This window comes from Tauraco erythrolophus, chromosome 5 (assembly GCF_009769465.1).
Source record: "Tauraco erythrolophus isolate bTauEry1 chromosome 5, bTauEry1.pri, whole genome shotgun sequence".
NCBI lineage: Eukaryota > Metazoa > Chordata > Aves > Musophagiformes > Musophagidae > Tauraco > Tauraco erythrolophus.
The window spans coordinates 20972425-20988930 of NC_141469.1; the positions used below are offsets into that span (position 1 = coordinate 20972425).

At 47.7% G+C, this 16506-nt stretch overlaps 1 protein-coding gene across 17 annotated transcripts in view; it reads left to right on the plus strand.

Moving 5' to 3' along the window:
• The window catches only part of DYSF (dysferlin), a 109903-nt gene that overhangs the window by 83800 nt on the left and 9597 nt on the right, over positions 1 to 16506 (plus strand). For all 17 annotated transcript variants that reach the window (XM_086611419.1, XM_086611417.1, XM_086611422.1 and 14 more), the window contains 2 exons: positions 2335 to 2476; positions 15559 to 15658. In XM_086611419.1, the coding sequence (XP_086467545.1) occupies positions 2335 to 2476; positions 15559 to 15658 (242 nt within the window). The remainder of the gene's footprint in view (positions 1 to 2334; positions 2477 to 15558; positions 15659 to 16506) is intronic.

A 16506-nucleotide genomic window follows, 5' to 3' on the forward strand; every position in this document is an offset into this window, starting at 1 on the left:
TAAATTAAATAGGAGCTTTTCTACTATGCCTGAGGCAGTTGTAATTTATTTTATTTAATTTAAACAGTTATTTATTGATAGTCTTACAATAGCATGAAGAGGTCTCAACCAAGCTCAGGTTGTGCAAGGCTGGGTGAAGGGAGACCTTCCCTTCCTAAGGACTTGTGCTGTAGGCAGATGGAAGAGTGGCAGTGTAGGGAAATCGTGTTTATTAGGAACTAAAGGTGTTGTTTTTGAGTTAAGATCCCGCTCTGTCGCTGTTGAATATCGGAGGATATTTTTGTGTTGTTTTCATAGTGAAATTTCCAATAAAAAGTTTTACTTCACCAAGAGCATGGATCCACACTGAGCCAGGTCACAGGGGAGGTGGGCGGTTTTCACTCATCATCTTGCAAGTTTTTCAAGATATTTCAAGGTAAAACCAGTACTGCATTGAGCCAATTGGACTAGAAGTTTCCAGAGTCCCCTTCAAGCCAACCACCACTACTCAGATTTATGTGCTATTATGCCATCTTTAAAACTCATCTACATCCCCTTTTGGGCTCCTAAATAGAAGGATGGATTGAGTCCTCCAAAACCGTACACCTGTGCTGAGCAAAGAGAAGGGTGTGTGAGTTTTGAGAACAAAGACGCTGCTTAGATTTAAGAACCCAACTTTGCCTTTGGATATTGCAGACACCTTGAGTTGCATGGATTTAAAAAATACTGGATGAATTAATGGGCTAAAAGTCCACCCAGTCCTGTTAAGTACAAAAATGTTATCTATAACTTGGGAAATCTCTGACCTGCAAGTTATTAGAGTCTGGAGAGGTGTGTTGGGAAGGTACCAGGATGTGTTTGCCCCAGTGCCATTCTCTTACCTGGACATCTGCTGTTGGCCCAGGTCAGAGGTCAGGTTGGTCACCACGGCCATTCCTACATTATGTTTTTAATTCTGGGGCACTGTGACTTGAATGCTTTTGATTTCTAGCATCTCCTTCCTGCAGTGGGGAGGGTGCAGCAAATTCCACAAGTAAAAGGAAAGTACCGAAGAAGCATCCTAAACCAAACCATTAATTGGTCCTTTTGTTTGTCTGCAAGGAGAGGGCACTCCCACTGCATCCTCCGAGGGCCCCTGCCAAGCTTTGCAGATGTGGATAAACACATGGGCTCTCCATTTGCATCCAGTCAGATCAAGTCAAATAATCCAGCCACAATTTAAGTAGGAGTGTAACCTCATCACACAATTCCCGCTGCCACCAAGCCCTCACTGCCCATGTAGCACATGTGCATGAGATGTGTACTGTAGGATGAACTTGAGTAGACCTCCCCTTCCTGTCTCCCACAACACATTTGGGGCAGGTCATGTGCTCCTCTCAAGCACTGGAGAGGGGGGAATAATTTGTATAGCTGGGCAAAATACTGCTTATTTTCAATTTAAGTGGAAAACAATCAAAGGAGATAATTGTTTTCATTAGAAGTTCCCTCTGAATCTTCTGGCTTTCCTCCAGAAGGGCTCTAAATGCACAAATGGGTGTGTTTTATTGTTTTATTTAGTTTCATTGATTGCTGAAGACTGAAAAATCTTGGACAGGGAAAGAGGTCAGAATGAAAACCCGATAGTTGCAAAACTCACAGCTGGAAAAAAGTAGTTGTTATGGAAAGTTTTCAGTATGCCCCTGGCCTGGTTGCGGGGTGACCACAGCGAACTCTTTTAGATCGGGAAGGGAACTGTACTGCAAGGACCTGTCTCTAAGAGGAGCAGCTGGGGACCACCCCAGCCACATCAGGGTCTGGCCGCTCTAGGATTTTCGTGAGGAAGCACTTCTTGGCTGTTTAGGACTGTCAAATAATAATCTTTGAAAAATCGACAGAGTATAGAGGGAAAATAATGGCCCTTTGGTCCTTTAGCATAGTTGTCTCATCAACAGGACTGGCTTTAGGGGCTGACTACAAGGTCAGTTTGTTGGGGTGGCTGCAAAGGGGAAAGGAGCTCTTGCCAAGGCAGTTTAGAAGCTGATGTGTTCTTATGGATGGTGACAACATTGAATCAAGGCTTAAGACAGTGTAGAGTCTTTAAAACATCCGTAACACTCAGAGAAGGGAGGAGAAGAGATTGCATAACTTCTCAGGCTACTACCACCAGCAGTGGTTCATCTCCCAGCACTGCAGGGACCGTTGCATTCCCTCTCAAGTCTCCTATGGTCTCCAGGTTACCCCTACAGATAGCAGACCAAGGCATCTGCAGGGATGAGAGATGTTTTATTCCCCGCTCGTGGCCTCTGTGGCATTGAGTGAACTCCAGCATCCTTGGTGTGTTTCTGGTTTTTCATTCACTGTGTTTGCATTTTGCAGCTGGCTGGTTGGCCACGAGGAGAACAAGCAGAAGACAGATGTGCACTACAGGTCTATGGGAGGAGAGGGCAACTTCAACTGGAGATTCGTCTTCCCCTTTGACTATCTCCCTGCTGAGCAAATGTGTTACATTGCAAAAAAGGTGAGCTTCCCTGGACAGAGGTTTTTCTGCCTTCTCGTAGTAACCCTGGAGTGAAACGCGCTGTGTGATTTAAGAGCTGCAGAACTGCAGCACAAAGGGACCTACGCAAGGCTCAGCCTCACCATTGTGTTACTTCAAACACAAAGTTGTGGACAGGTGGGGAAACTGGTTTAAAAAATCCACATTTTGAATACTGCATTTGTGGGATCAGAATTAGAGGTGGCTTTGTATAAAGAGTCTGGAGAGACTCACCTTCCAGGAAAGACTCCTCTGGACTAGAGGCAGCTGATGTCAAAGTGCTCTCCAGGTTGTGTGGGACTTCCAAGATGCCTGCTCAACAACAACAATAGGGTTGTTGAACCTGTTTCAACCTGTTGAATCTCTCAGGGGAGGGAGATCTATCCAAAGATGGAGATGCCATTTCCATGGGAATGGTTAGATATGCACTTCTAGTCTCCAACATAGCATAATGGACATCGTGCTGTACAATAACTTCACAGAAGGGCTAAAAGGGGGTTAAAGGAAGGAGATGCCTTCAAGTGCCTGAAGGGTAAGCAGGAAGGACATGTAGGGGAACATGGGTTGGGATGTGCCATTGATGCAGAGATGGGAAGAAAAGCTTTGATTTGAGATTCAGGGTGAAAATGCTCTAATGAGAGAGCTGTGTGCTCTGTTGGGGAGTAAAAAGTGGATGTGATTTTGGCGCTCTCATTCCTCCGTCTGTAGCTGGCTCTTGCTCCTGCTGTTCCTTAGATAAGTTAGTGCAACGCGATGACCAGATGTGGACTGGGAGTTGCATGGAGGGAAGGAAACAGGGATGGAGTTGGGGTGCATACATGGAATAACGCTGGTGAAAATCAGACTAGGTCTCCAGGAACACTTTAGGGGAGGGAGATCTGGTCACTTAAATTTCCCGCTCATCACCTCATTAAGAGGAGTCTTGTTGGGTCTGTGTGGGCAGCAGGGACAATCCCTTCTTTTGAGACTTGGTCCTGTTCTGTGACACCTCCCTGAAAGCTCAGACGCCTTCTGCCACCCAACCCCATCTCTGCTCCCTGCCTTGCTGCTGTGAACTTGACCTCGGTGTTGGTTGACTACCCAAAGGCAGTTGCAGTGAGACCATCTGCATCCACTAATCTCGCCTGGGACCCCCATCCTGGGTGGTTTTGTGGGGCCAGCAAGGTCCCAGCATGACCTGGGATGGAACTGGGGTTTCGGCGGGGAGGATGCTGAGCGAATTCCCCATCCCTGGAGCCAGCCGATCCCTGCGAGGAGGCCTGGCTTCCAAATGAATCGCCAGGTCGTTAAACTGATTGACAGAATCATAGCTGTACCCATTTCACGCTTCATGTTAAACAAATCAAAAGTACAGTGTGTACTACATTCAATTATCCCCCTTTGAAAAAGCAAAGACCCCCCTATAAACCGTTTAAGAAAATACATCCCACTGTGCTGATATTGATTCTCCTCTGACCACATGTCTGCCAACACTGTATCAGAAAATAAACAGCTTGTAAAACCTCTCTGTAAAGGAAAAAATAATGAATGAAAAGCCGTGCTTTGTGTTTGCGGGACACATTCCGCTCTGGCGAGTTTTGATCTCGCCATGTGCTGTTTGAACTCCGGGTTCATTACTGCTGCTGTAAAAGCCCACGCACCCAACTTTAAACGCAGGCAGTGGAAAGAGGAATTTAAATCAAAATGGTCAGATGGCGAATTCAGAGCTGCTAAAAGCCACCTGTGCCCGGCCTCGCTGGTGCTGGCCCTCGGAGAGAGCACTGCTGGCAGGAAAGCAGCTTTCAGTTTGCTCTCCTTTGTTTGCTCTGCTCGCCTCCTCACAGGCTGGAGCTCCCTTTGGTATGGCAGGATGGACCGCAGGAATGGGTCACCTCAACCCAGGTCACAGATATTCTCCCAAAGGAGCAAGGATGCCCCTGGGCAGCAGGGTCTGCGCAATGTTTAGTTCTGGTGTGCAGGTCTGGGGGGGAGATGGGAGCCTGGAAACGCGGGGGAAACCCACATGCCACATGGTGGAACTGGACCCTGAGGCCTTGGGATGGCCAGGGTTGTTTAATCCTTGCCACAGCACTGGAAGTTTTGGGAACTTAGAATCACAGAATGGTTTGGGTTGGAAGGGACCTTCAAGATCATCCAGTTCCAACCCCCCTGCCATGGGCAGGGACACCTTCTGCTAGATCAGGAAACTTCATCTCCAGAGCTCCAAAGCGCTGGGACTGCTTGGGATTTCAAGACTTCAATCTTCCCACAGGGCACCTCAAGGGAAAGCAGCAGCCTGTAAATCCTGCGCGCATCAATTCAACTTAGGGATTGGAAGTGTAGGCTCTTATTCCTGTTTTTCTAAACATTTTAACCATTTCATAGAATCATAGAATCATAGAATCGTTAGGGCTGGAAGGGACTTTCAAAGGCCATCTAGTCCAACCCCCCTGCAAGGAACAGGGATATCTCCAACTAGATCAGGTTGCTCAGGGCCTCATCCAACCGGGCCTTGAACGTCTCCGGGGATGGAGCATCCACCACCTCTCTGGGCAACCTGTTCCAGTGTTCTACAACTCTCATGGTAAAAAATTTTTTCCTCATATCCAACCTGAATCTACCTCCCTCTATTTTAAAACCATTACCCCTTGTCCTATCACAATAGGCCCTCCTGAACAGCCTCTCCCCGTCTTTCTTGTAGGCCCCCTTGAGGTACTGGAAGACCGCTATAAGGTCACCCCGGAGCCTCCTCTTCTCCAGGCTGAACAGCCCCAACTCTTTCAGCCTGTCCTCATAGGAAAGGTGCTCCAGCCCTCTTATCATCTTCGTGGCCCTCCTCTGGATCCTCTCCAACTGGTCCATGTCCTTCTTATGTTGGGGACTCCAGAACTGGACGCAATACTCCAAGTGAGGTCTCACGAGGGCAGAGTAGAGGGGGAGAATCACCTCCCTCGACCTGCTGGCCATGCTCCTCTTGATGCAGCCCAGGACGCGGTTGGCCTTCTGGGCTGCAAGAGCACATTGCCGGCTCATATTGAGCTTCTCGTCCACCAGTACTCCCAAGTCCTTCTCCTCAGGGCTGCTCTCGATCCATTCTCCGCCCAGTCTGTATTTGTGCCTGGGATTGCCACGACCCAGATGTAGGACCTTGCACTTGGCCTGGTTAAACTTCATGAGGTTGGTACGGGCCCACCTGTCCAGCCTGTCGAGGTCCCTCTGGATGGCATCCCTCCCTTCCAGTGTGTCAACGGCACCACACAGCTTGGTGTCATTTCAGAATGTTTAGAAGAACATTTCAGAATGTTCTTCCATCTGTATCTTCTCTTGCTGCAGTAATGGTATAAGGATTTTGCTTCTCCTTCTAAGAAAGGAATTTACTCCATTCTGTATTTCAAAAAAATTCTCACGAAATAGGAAGTCCATCTTTGGGACAGCTCTTCTGCAAATATGTAAATGCATGTTTCTTTAACATCCTCTCTCAGCATTTATTCTGAATTTCCTCCTTCTGTTCTCGCTTCTTTTTGTGCCATCTTCTTCTAGCAGCCCTGGCCAAGTCAAGCCACCTCGTTTGCATGACCACAGCATGCTTGCAGCTTGCTGAGTCCTGCAAGAAGACCGGTTTTTAAATTTCAAATCATGCAGTCATTTTGGTGAAAGGGTTGATATACATGTTGGAGCGCCATTATTTCCCAGGGAAAGCTAGAGTGGAAAGGTAGATGCAGCGAGCTTGGCAAGTTTGCATGAAATTGCATATTGACTTAAGGAGGGGAGGAGCAGACAGGTTCTGGTCCCAGATGAATACAATGATCTGCTGCCAATCAGCAGAGAGAAGAGCAGATGTCTGAGGAGTTTCAATTTCAGATCCCCAGGTCTAAGCCTGGTGAGTCTTGACTCTTCAGACAATGTTATCAAATGATCATGGTACAACCGGAGTCTATCGAGAGCAATGCCGAGATAGGTTGGATGTGGATCACGTTTCACTGGGCAACCAGTCAGAGAGGAGCTCAGCTCTCACGTCTGGCAGGCACTGTAGAGATGGAAAACGCGTGAAATTGATTTTGAAATGTCAGCTTCAAGTGCCAATTACAGTGGTAGCTGAATGTAGCTGCCAAATCTGAATTCTAGATGTCCTCCGGGGCAGAAGAAGCTTGACACTGAATATCTAAGCAAATGCCATATCTGTAAATGAACATTCAGGGTAGAATTTCAAGAGCATCTCAATATACAAATTAAAAACTATTGGTGCTTGAGTGGGCCTGGATATAAACCACTAGGTTGGATCTTCCAAGACCTGGGTTTGTCTGTGTATCATCTGAAAAGTGTTGCATAAAAGACACTCCAGGAGATGAACATAATGAGTATGGGAACATTGTTGGCAATTTCAAATCTGTGTCATGCCATGTCATTGGCAGAAACCAGACCAAGGAACATAGCTGTTGTCTTTGTACTTGTTCTGCTACTAGAATTTGGCATTAGCTGTCAACAAGAAAATGAAGTGCTGATGCCAGAATACAAAATAGTCTGTTTGCAAAGACAGAGAGCTGTTGGAAGAAGAACCATCCCCCTGCGGTAGAAGAAACTGCAAGCAACTGTCTGGTTTATTCAGTGTGAAGGTTGGGGTGGTTGTGGTGAGGAGCTTTTCAAGGAGCTCTTACATTCGTTTGTTTTCTCCCACTTTGTGCTCTCAAGTAAAGGGGCCCGTCCAAGTTTTAAGCAGATGAATTTCAACCTACCTGGGCACAAAACCACATTGACTTTGAGTTGGAGGTCTTTGGACCAGCTCGATCATATAAGATGCAGGTTGGATTCCACTTCTCATTGGGTAGACAACCCGTACTCACTGTCAGATGGCCTGGGACATTTGGATAGTCAGGTCCTATATGGTAATGCTCCGTCAGGATGGATTCTGCATCCAAAAAAGCCATGTACACTGGATGGAAGCAATGGGATGGACATGGGGACATCTTTAACTGTGGTGCTGCCAAAGTCAGCATGGGATTCCTTAATGCAGAAATGCCTGCTGGGCTTCAGACCACCTCTAAAAATAGAGCTGAGAGGCTAGTGTGAATTGGTGAAGATCAAAGCTCACTAGGAGAGAAGATGTCTTCGGGGAGATCTTATAGCAATCTTCCAGTACCTAAATGGGGCTACAAGAAAGCTGGAGAGAGACTTTTGGCAAGGCTGTGTAGTGACAGGACAAGGGGCAGTGGCTTTAAACTGAAAGAGGGAAGATTTCAATGAGATCCAAGGAAGAAATTTTTTACAACAAGGGTGGTGAGGCACTGGACTAGTGTCCTGGTTTTAGCTGGGACAGAGGTAGCTCTTCTTTTTAACAGCTAGAAGAGCTCCATGTTTTGGTTTTACTCAGAGGCTCGCTCTGAGAAGAATGCTGATAGCAAGCTGATGTTTGTGGTTGGACGTGAGACTCCAAGGACTTTTCAGTGTGCTGGAGTGCAGAAGCACGGCGGGATAAGGGGGGGAGCGTAGCCGGGACAAGGGGGACACGATTCCCCTTGTGACTTGTGGTGGAACTTAAGATTGAGGGCCAAACTGGCCAATTAGTATTCCATATCACGCAGCGTCATGCCCAGTATAAAAGTGAGGGTCAGACGGGAAGAAGGGCTTTTGCGCTTTGGCTCTTTCGCCGCTTTTGCTCTTTGCGCTTGCTGCGCTTTTGCTCTATTGCCTTTTTTTTTTTCCTCTTTCTCCCAGTACTCCCACTCTCGGAGTACTCTCTCTCTCTCTGCCCCTCTCTATTTCGGGGCCTCGCGTTCATCTGGGATTGCAGCTCCGCGATGAGATGGGCTTCGCATAAGAGGGGAGTGGTGAGCATCTACACTGTGTATTAAATCATCTGTATTAAATTGTTCTTATCTCAACCCACAGGTATCCCATTTATCCTTTAATTCTCTCCCTCATCCCTGGGGCTGGGGGAGGGTAAGTCAACAATTGTGAGGGGGGCGATTTGGTTGCTGGAGTGGCCTAACCCACCACAACTAGGTTGCCCAGAGAAGTTGTGGCTGCCCCATCCCTGGAAGTGTTCAAGGCCAGGTTGGATGGGGTTTTGAGCAACCTGGTGTAGTGGAGGGTGTCTCTGCCTGTGGCAAGGGGGTTGGAACTAGATGATCTTTGAGGTCCCTTCCAACCCAAACCATTCTATAATTCTATGATTCTGTGTCAGGGGCGATACTCAGAAGGAGCTGGGAGGGAGTGGGCTTTCAGGACACTTTCCTCTCTGTCCTTTTAAGACTGGACACAGGATGTGGGAGTAACAGAGCACGGCAGCAGTAGCATGGCTAAAGCAGGATAATCCCCGGAATGACCCTGTGCCTGTGGGATATTGGTGATGCTTGCACACTTGTCTCTGCGTAATTGAGACTCTGTTTCTGTAAGACGCAGCTGAAGCCTCCAAGTTTTCTGACTGGCATTGAATATAACAACAAACCTGATATTTGGAAGGGATTTTTCCGTAACTGATCATAGAAGAGATAGGTCTTCAGGAGCGATATGAGAAAGAGGGAGGTTTGTGCTCTTAAACCCACGTAGAGAGAAAAGTGCAAAGGCATTTGAGGGAAAAGCAGGGAAGAAGGGGCTATAACTCACAGCTTGTTTTGTTCTACTACTGAGTGGAGCCGAGGACAAATTCCTCCCTCCCTGGCATTGAGGATTTCCCAGCTCCATCTGGTTTCATCGATCCTGGTTACTTTGTCTGCAAATTCATTATAGCATCCTGACATCTTCCTGGTACTGATGGCTCTGACCTGCCACGGACCAGACCCCCACCAGGGGCAGGTCAGCGAGTACGTTCCTCCGCACCCAGCGGATTCGCACCCGCTGGGAATGAGAAGCAGATGCCTGTGGTGGGGCAGGTGGAGACGTCCCCATTGCAATTGGTTTTGCATGGGAGAGGCTCACGCCGTGCAGTGACGGCTCTTGACGTGATGCTCTAAGTCAGCTGGGAGCTCATGGGCAGCCTGGGCCAGAATGTACCCTGCAGGTAATTGTGTGGCCTCTCCACTGTTTAATTTTTATTAAAAAAATAGCCAGGTGTGTGTTTCTGCAACTAACTGGTTCCCCGCATCATCCCCTTTTTCTTTTACAGTCGTCGCCAAATCTCCAGGGTGTACGAAGAAATCTCTGTGCTCTGGTTGGTTTTAGTTTGAAAATTTGAGTATTAAACACTGATTTTTGTTAAAAACAGTTAATATTTTATTAGATTGAAATTTTCCTTCCTCTTTGGTATCGGAAAGCTAAAAAAAAAAGGCTATTGTCTTTTAATTTTGAATTTTTTCCTCTCCTGTTTCCTGTCCTCTATCGTGTCCTTCTTTGTTTTTCTTGGTGACATCAGAAAGCAAAGTAAAACACAAAATGTTCCTTTTCCTTCCATGTTTAGCCCAAATGCCACATTTTGAATGGACTCCAAGTACATTCTTTTTTCAAAGGAAGGCAGAGTTAGACAAGACGGTCATATATATTATGTATTTTAATGGGACTGCAACGAGCGGATACGATGACACAACAGTCTTTTGTAATAGGACAGAGGCAGCAGTCGTGGCCTGGGATGCACTGGCAGCCTCTGTGGTATCCAGACAGGAGTTACTGTTGCGAGTTTTGCTTTCCCATGGATGTATGGAGAGGGATGAGCAAAGCATGACTGTGTCGAGAACTGAAGGTCCAACAGTGTTCATAAACTGGCCAAGACTGGGACCTCAACGCTTTGGAGCTCCCTAAATGGCAGCGGGATGGCCCCATGTCATAGAATCATAGAATGGTTTGGGTTGGAAGGGACCTCAAAGATTATCTAGTTCCAAACTCCTCTGCCATGGGCAGGGACACCCTCCACTACACCAGGTTGCTCAAAGCCCCATCCAACCCGGCCTGGAACACTTCCAGGGATGGGGCAGCCACAGCTTCTCTGGATAACCTGGTCCAGTGCCTCACCAGCCTCAATGTAAAAAATTTCTTCTTAGATCTAATGGAAATCTCCTCTTTCAGTTTAAAGCCATTGCCTCTTGTCCTGTCACTACACGCCCTTGTCCAAAGCCCCTCTTTGGCTTTCTTGTAGCCCCTTTAGGTACTGGAAGGCTGCTGGAAGGTCTCCCCGGAGTCTTCTCTTCTCCAGACTAAACAGCCCCAACTGTCTCAGTCTGTCTCCATAGCAGAGGTGCTCCAGCCCTTGCATCATCTTCATGGCCTCCTCTAGACCCGCTCCAACAGCTCCATGTCCTTGTGTTGGGGACTCCAGAGCTGAATGCAATATTCCAGGTCCCTGGAAAAGCCTGATAAACTCTGCCGGAAGGAACATGGGAGGCTGAGAAATAGCTTTGCAGCGAGGGATTCCAGGGACCAAAATCAGACTATGTGCCTCAAGACAAATATTATGACTATGTCACATTTATGGTATGGTGACGCCTGGAGTCTTCCTCCAGATATTGTCAAGGCTGTGCCCCAATGTGAAGCTGTACACTCAGGGTTTTGCTCAGCTGCCATGCTCATTGAGGGAACGTCATAGAATCGTAGAATGGTTTGGGTTGGAAGGGACCTCAAAGATCATCTAGTTCCAACCCCCCTGCCATGATGCAGAAAACCAAGTGCCATGCGACCTGTGACGCAATTGTCAGAGTTGGCAGCAGCAGGGAGACCAAGAGGCGAGTTAGTCCAGAAAAAGTGCAATAATGAGCGCTCTCAGGTGTCTGCTTCTTACAGATAGATGAAATGTCCCAATGGGATGAGGTTCAGAGCAGCAGTTTCTCAACACCTTGAAGGATGGCCCTGCAGGACAGCCTGCAAGAGGAGAGGGTCTTCTTGGCCAGTCTCTGAGGGGGTCTCCTGCACGGCCGGGGCTCCCCAGTTGCTGTGGGATGAAGGACATGATGCTCTCCCACATGCACATGTTGAAACGGGCCGGGCTCGCTGTGGCACAGACACGCTGGGGCTTCACAGCCTCCCTGAAAAAGCGGGGTTGCTCCTTACTTTGTATTCCGCAGCACATAAGCAACTCAGAAGAAATGCAGCCCTGTCAATGCTTTCCTGGTGAGATGAGCTTATTTTTTTTCCTGCCTCCCCTGCTGCATTATTCATGACCGTAAAATATTCACCAGCCTCCCCTCTTCCCTGCCCCCGACTGCAAAACAAACCCCCAAACAATAATTCAACCTGTCCTCCCTTCCCACGTCGTGCAAAAGGTGAGGAAATAAATTTCTCACCATGGGTTTTTTTATAGTGAACTTTCGTGGCCAGATTTAATCACGGAGGCAAATTTCACACTGCCTTGAAACGGACCCATAAACTTTGCTCAGCATCAAATTCCTCCTTCCATAGCCTGACCCTCCCAGCCCTGCTCTGCCCTGTGCCCACTCTGCGGGGCTCCGCGAAGGAGAGCTTTGCCACCGGCCAAACCACATTCACAGTGTTTTTCCACAAGAAAGGCCAAAGCTGTATGGATTGTGCTAGCATCATGTGAGGTCCGTGTTGCCACTGGGAAAGGGTCGGATCCTGCCTGAGTCGTCCTTCATCAGGCAGGGCATCCTCAGCGAGCTGGGATGTTGCTGGTGGGGTTGGAGCGGTTCTGGGGAGGCGAGGGAGTGCAGTGAGCATCCGCTGGGTGGGGGCATGGGGTTTGCTCGCTTTGAGCGTGGGTGAGTCTGTGGACATTGGAATGGGAAGGAGTGAAGGCAGAAACCCAAAGTCCTGCACGTTTGCTGGTAATTGCGTGGTTGATCTTGGGTGATGCTTATCCAGTTGCGTTTTATTGTGTGGGAGATGACCATAAGGCTCTGACCTGGATTCAAGGTGCTCTTCTGTTCTGGGAGAGCTCAACCAGCACCGCAGATGAAGAAGGAGCCCACCATGAGGAGGGGGATTGCTGCAGCAGCTCCGAGACTGGGGCAGTAATTTGAGTCTCACATTAGCCTGCTCCTTTCCCTGGTTCCTTCTCTTTCCCCATTAGGGTATTCGTGGGATGGGTCTTCCAGCAGGCAGCACTTTTGCCAGAGAGCTGAGCTGCCATCACCACCCGTGCCTTTCCGAGAGGCTGCTCCAGTGCTAGGTTTTGCTCATGTGCGATTCCAGGTGGTTGGGATGGTGGAAAGAGAAGGTCCAAGATCTGCTTGAAGAGGTGCTTCAACACAGGCAGCAGCATAGCGATGCTCCTGGAGCATGGAGACATCTGACGAATGCAGATGTGGTGGAATCAGCTTCTGAACCAGGGACAGAGCCACTCTGAGGGTGGTGAGGCACTGGACCAGGTTGCCCAGAGAAGTTGTGGCTGCCCCATCCCTGGAAGTGTTCAAGGCCAGGTTGGATGAGGCTTTGAGCAACCTGGTGTAGTGGAGGGTGTCCCTGCCCATGGCAAGGGGGTTGGAACTAGATGATCTTTGAGGTCCCTTCCAACCCAAACCATTCTATCATTCTATGACATTAGTTATCATCGGAGAGGAAGAGGCACCTGTAGGACACGTTTCATCTTCCCCCAAGAGGAGCATAGACAAGGTGCCTGAATTGCCCCAGCAAGGGGCAATCAGGAGGAGCCCGTGGTGTCTCACTGTGGTGCACACCGTGGGAAATGCGTCTGCCTCTGTCTCGCAGACCCTGGATGAACTTTTCCAACCCATGGTGAGGTCATCTGGCCGCCTTCTTCAGGCACGGGTACATGGTTCCTGAGGGCTTTTCTCCTCTGGACGACTAACAACCCTTCTGCAGAGCGGGGCCCAACCAATATACGGGAAAGGGAAGAATCACCATAAGCTCTTTCCCTTTTTAGCAGTTTTAATTTAAAATGACTTAATAGCTGGGAAAATGTTCCCCCCCGCCTTCTTGGATAAACGTACATTTTAATACATTGCAATGAGCGGAGGGGGAGAGATGGAAGTTTCCATTGACTTTATTTTATTTTTCTAGATTATAAAATATTTAAAATGCATAAATAAAATGCTCCATTGCAAAAATGCTGGCTTGTTTTCCCAAAGCAAGGCAAGGAACGAAGCTAAATTGAAATATAACCGTCCAGGGTGATCTCTTAAAGTGAAGCCAATTTCAATTGGATTTAAGTGGCCACAGTCTCCCTGCTTGAATATTTATGTTCTTATGGAGTGTGACACATTCTTTTTTTTTCCCCTCCCTTTTTTTAATATCGCATGATATAATGAATCAGAGTCTTGTAGCCACTGCGGTGAATTTATGGTGCTACGTATGTGTCATGAATAATGCTGAAGTTTCCTGGTTTTAATTAAAGCTGTTCCATTTATGATACTGCCATGTTGCAAGAGTGCAGCAGGAGGCATTGCCCAGAGGACACACCTCTGAGCCTGGGCTCTCGGCAGACACAGCTCGTGACTCTGCCTCCTCTTCGGATGGAGCCAGAAACAACAAGACCTCAGCTTTTTGTGCCTCTCTGTCTCTCTCCTTCTGTCCTGACACTTCTTAGTCTTAACTTTCAGTCATCTTGTGTCATCCCAAAAGTGGTATTAGATCCCTGTTGGGAAACATTACCGGTTGCCACCACGTAAACAGCAAATTTTGTGGCATGGGCACATATCCATCATATGTTATAATGATGTGACCACAAGCTCATTGTCACAGTAATGGGATTCAAACCATCCTTGTTAGAGAAGTCTAATTTAAATGTTCCCCTCCACTGGCTTTTTGGAGAATGTTGGTCTGACTCTTCAGAAGGCAGACCGTCTGCCTAGCCGTTGACCTAACCACTGTAGTAACCAGGCTGCTGCTGTTGCAAACTTCTCCTGGGTGAGTATTTTCCTCTCCAGAAAGCAGAAATTGCTGCCTCATCCTGTTGCTGACCTGCCGTGCGGATGCTGTCTCCCAGGAAGTGTCTGTTCCTTAATATTGTGGCCAGGGTGCAGAACCGATGGATGATAGCACGAGGACTTGGTGAATGATGATAACCACAGGGGATGCTCAGGGTGTAATTTTCATTCCTGGTGCTTTGCAAATGGGCTTCTGGGACTGCTGCAAAACGTTTCCGCATGTTGTCACAGCAGCTGTAGTGGCAGGGAATCGAGGAAATACTGCCCATCTAATAGAAATGAGAAGGGCACATAGACAGTGACAGATTTCACATTATAAGGACTGAAATCCAGTGTCGCAGTGCCACCGCTCCATGGGTTGTACAGGGAGTCAGGCTTTGGTCATCATGGCTTGCTGATCCTCTGAATCTCTCCTTTCTTGAACTTGGATGTAGTAATAGATACGGCAAGCTCATTATGTAGCTTGGCAGCAGCCCGGGGTAATATTAGCAGCAGATTTACTGGGATACTGTGTCCAACTCCAGCATTCATCTGTCCTGAGAATGAAAACCTGGGAGATGTGTAGAAAAGATGAACAAAGTAATTTGAGAACCGAGGAACCCACTACGCAGTGAGCTGCTATGAAACCACCAGTCTCTTTCTCTCCATATTCATGTTTAGTAAGTAAACTCAGGAGCCACAGGATACCTACAGGTGGTGAAGGTGTTTGCAGGTTGCAAGTTGGCCAGCTGCACACAAACTGCTTACAACAGACCAGACTGCAGATCAGAGCAGTGATGGATCCAGACTTGTGCAGCGCTCTGGCTGCTGGCAAAGCTGGGGTGAGAGATGGCAGAAAGGAAAGGGGTGTATTTGAATTGCCTACCATAAGTGCTAATTTAAGTGTTATTCCTGTATTTTTCCATTAATTAAGAGGAAGGTGAAGTTTGGCAGCACTGGCACTCAACACTCATTGCTCTATTCACCTTGGAGAGTCATCCATATCTAAATCGTGAATATGATGCTGTCACTCCAAAAGACCCTATTTGTAAGCTCATGGTGCCTGTTTGCTAAAATATTGTCACTAAATTAAGGTACAACTTGATACCAACCCAACTTCCAGAAGCATCTTAGGTTTTCCACTGAGCATCCTTGTCCAAGAGCTGATCAGAGCCAGGAGTGTCCTCCCGTGCCTCTGGCCCTGCAGAACTGGAGCAGGACAGAGCAAGAATGTCACGTTACAAGACTTCCACTGCTGTGAGATGAGAGAAGCCAGGCTCTGACCACTTCTGCTGACAAACCTTTTATTTTGCCTTGGTTTCTCTTCCGGTGTCATTTTAGGAGCACTTCTGGAGCTTGGACAAGACAGAAAACAAGATTCCACCACAGCTTATCTTCCAGATCTGGGACAATGACAAGTTCTCTTTTGATGACTATTTGGGTAAGTCAGGAGGGGTTTTGGCTACATTCCTGCTGATGCAGACAGGAAGGAAAAAAATTACTGAATCCTTTCAGGATATGAAGAAAGTGTAACAAGACCAGTTTAAGCCACTGAACAGGATTCAGTGTCAGCGTAAGTTCAGAACTGATGATAGGTGGTTTGTATTAGGCAGATTTCCAGTCTCAGCCTGCAGCAGCCTGTTCCTGGCCTGAATAAATGTTGAGAGCACCATTTCGAGCCTGGGAACAGGCTGCCCAGGCTGCTCCAGTGGAGTCACCGTCCCTGGAGGTATTTAAAAGACATATAGATGTGGTGCTGAGGGATAGGGTTTAGTGGTGGACTTGGCAGTGCTGGGTTAACGGTTGAACTTGATGATCTTTAAGGTCTCTTCCAACCTAAATGATCTGATGGTGATTCTATGGTTAAATCCAAAGGCCACCACCTTCCAGGAAGGCCCCAATTCTCTGTGACTCAGCTGAGTCTGTGCTGCAATGTGCTCATCGGGGTTAACCGTGTGTTTGAGCTGAGGTCACCAGGCAGGATCACTGACCTGACTTGCCTTACCTGGGATGTTTAGGCATGAACACAGCTTGATCCAACACTTGCCTTTTTTCACTGCTGGCCTCATTAATCATCCTCAGAAATCTAGGTTTAGGCCAAGAAACAAATAAACCAAAAACATCCAATAGGAAGGATGACAGTGCCACACAGCAGATTATCTGTGCAGAAGCTGGAGGCTCCAGCATTACAGTTTTTTTGGCTGTGTCTTGTCCTACCTTGCTTTTTGCCACTGAAAAAATTTCAAACATCAAAAACTTCACTAAGGAAGTGCGTGATCAAGATCCTTT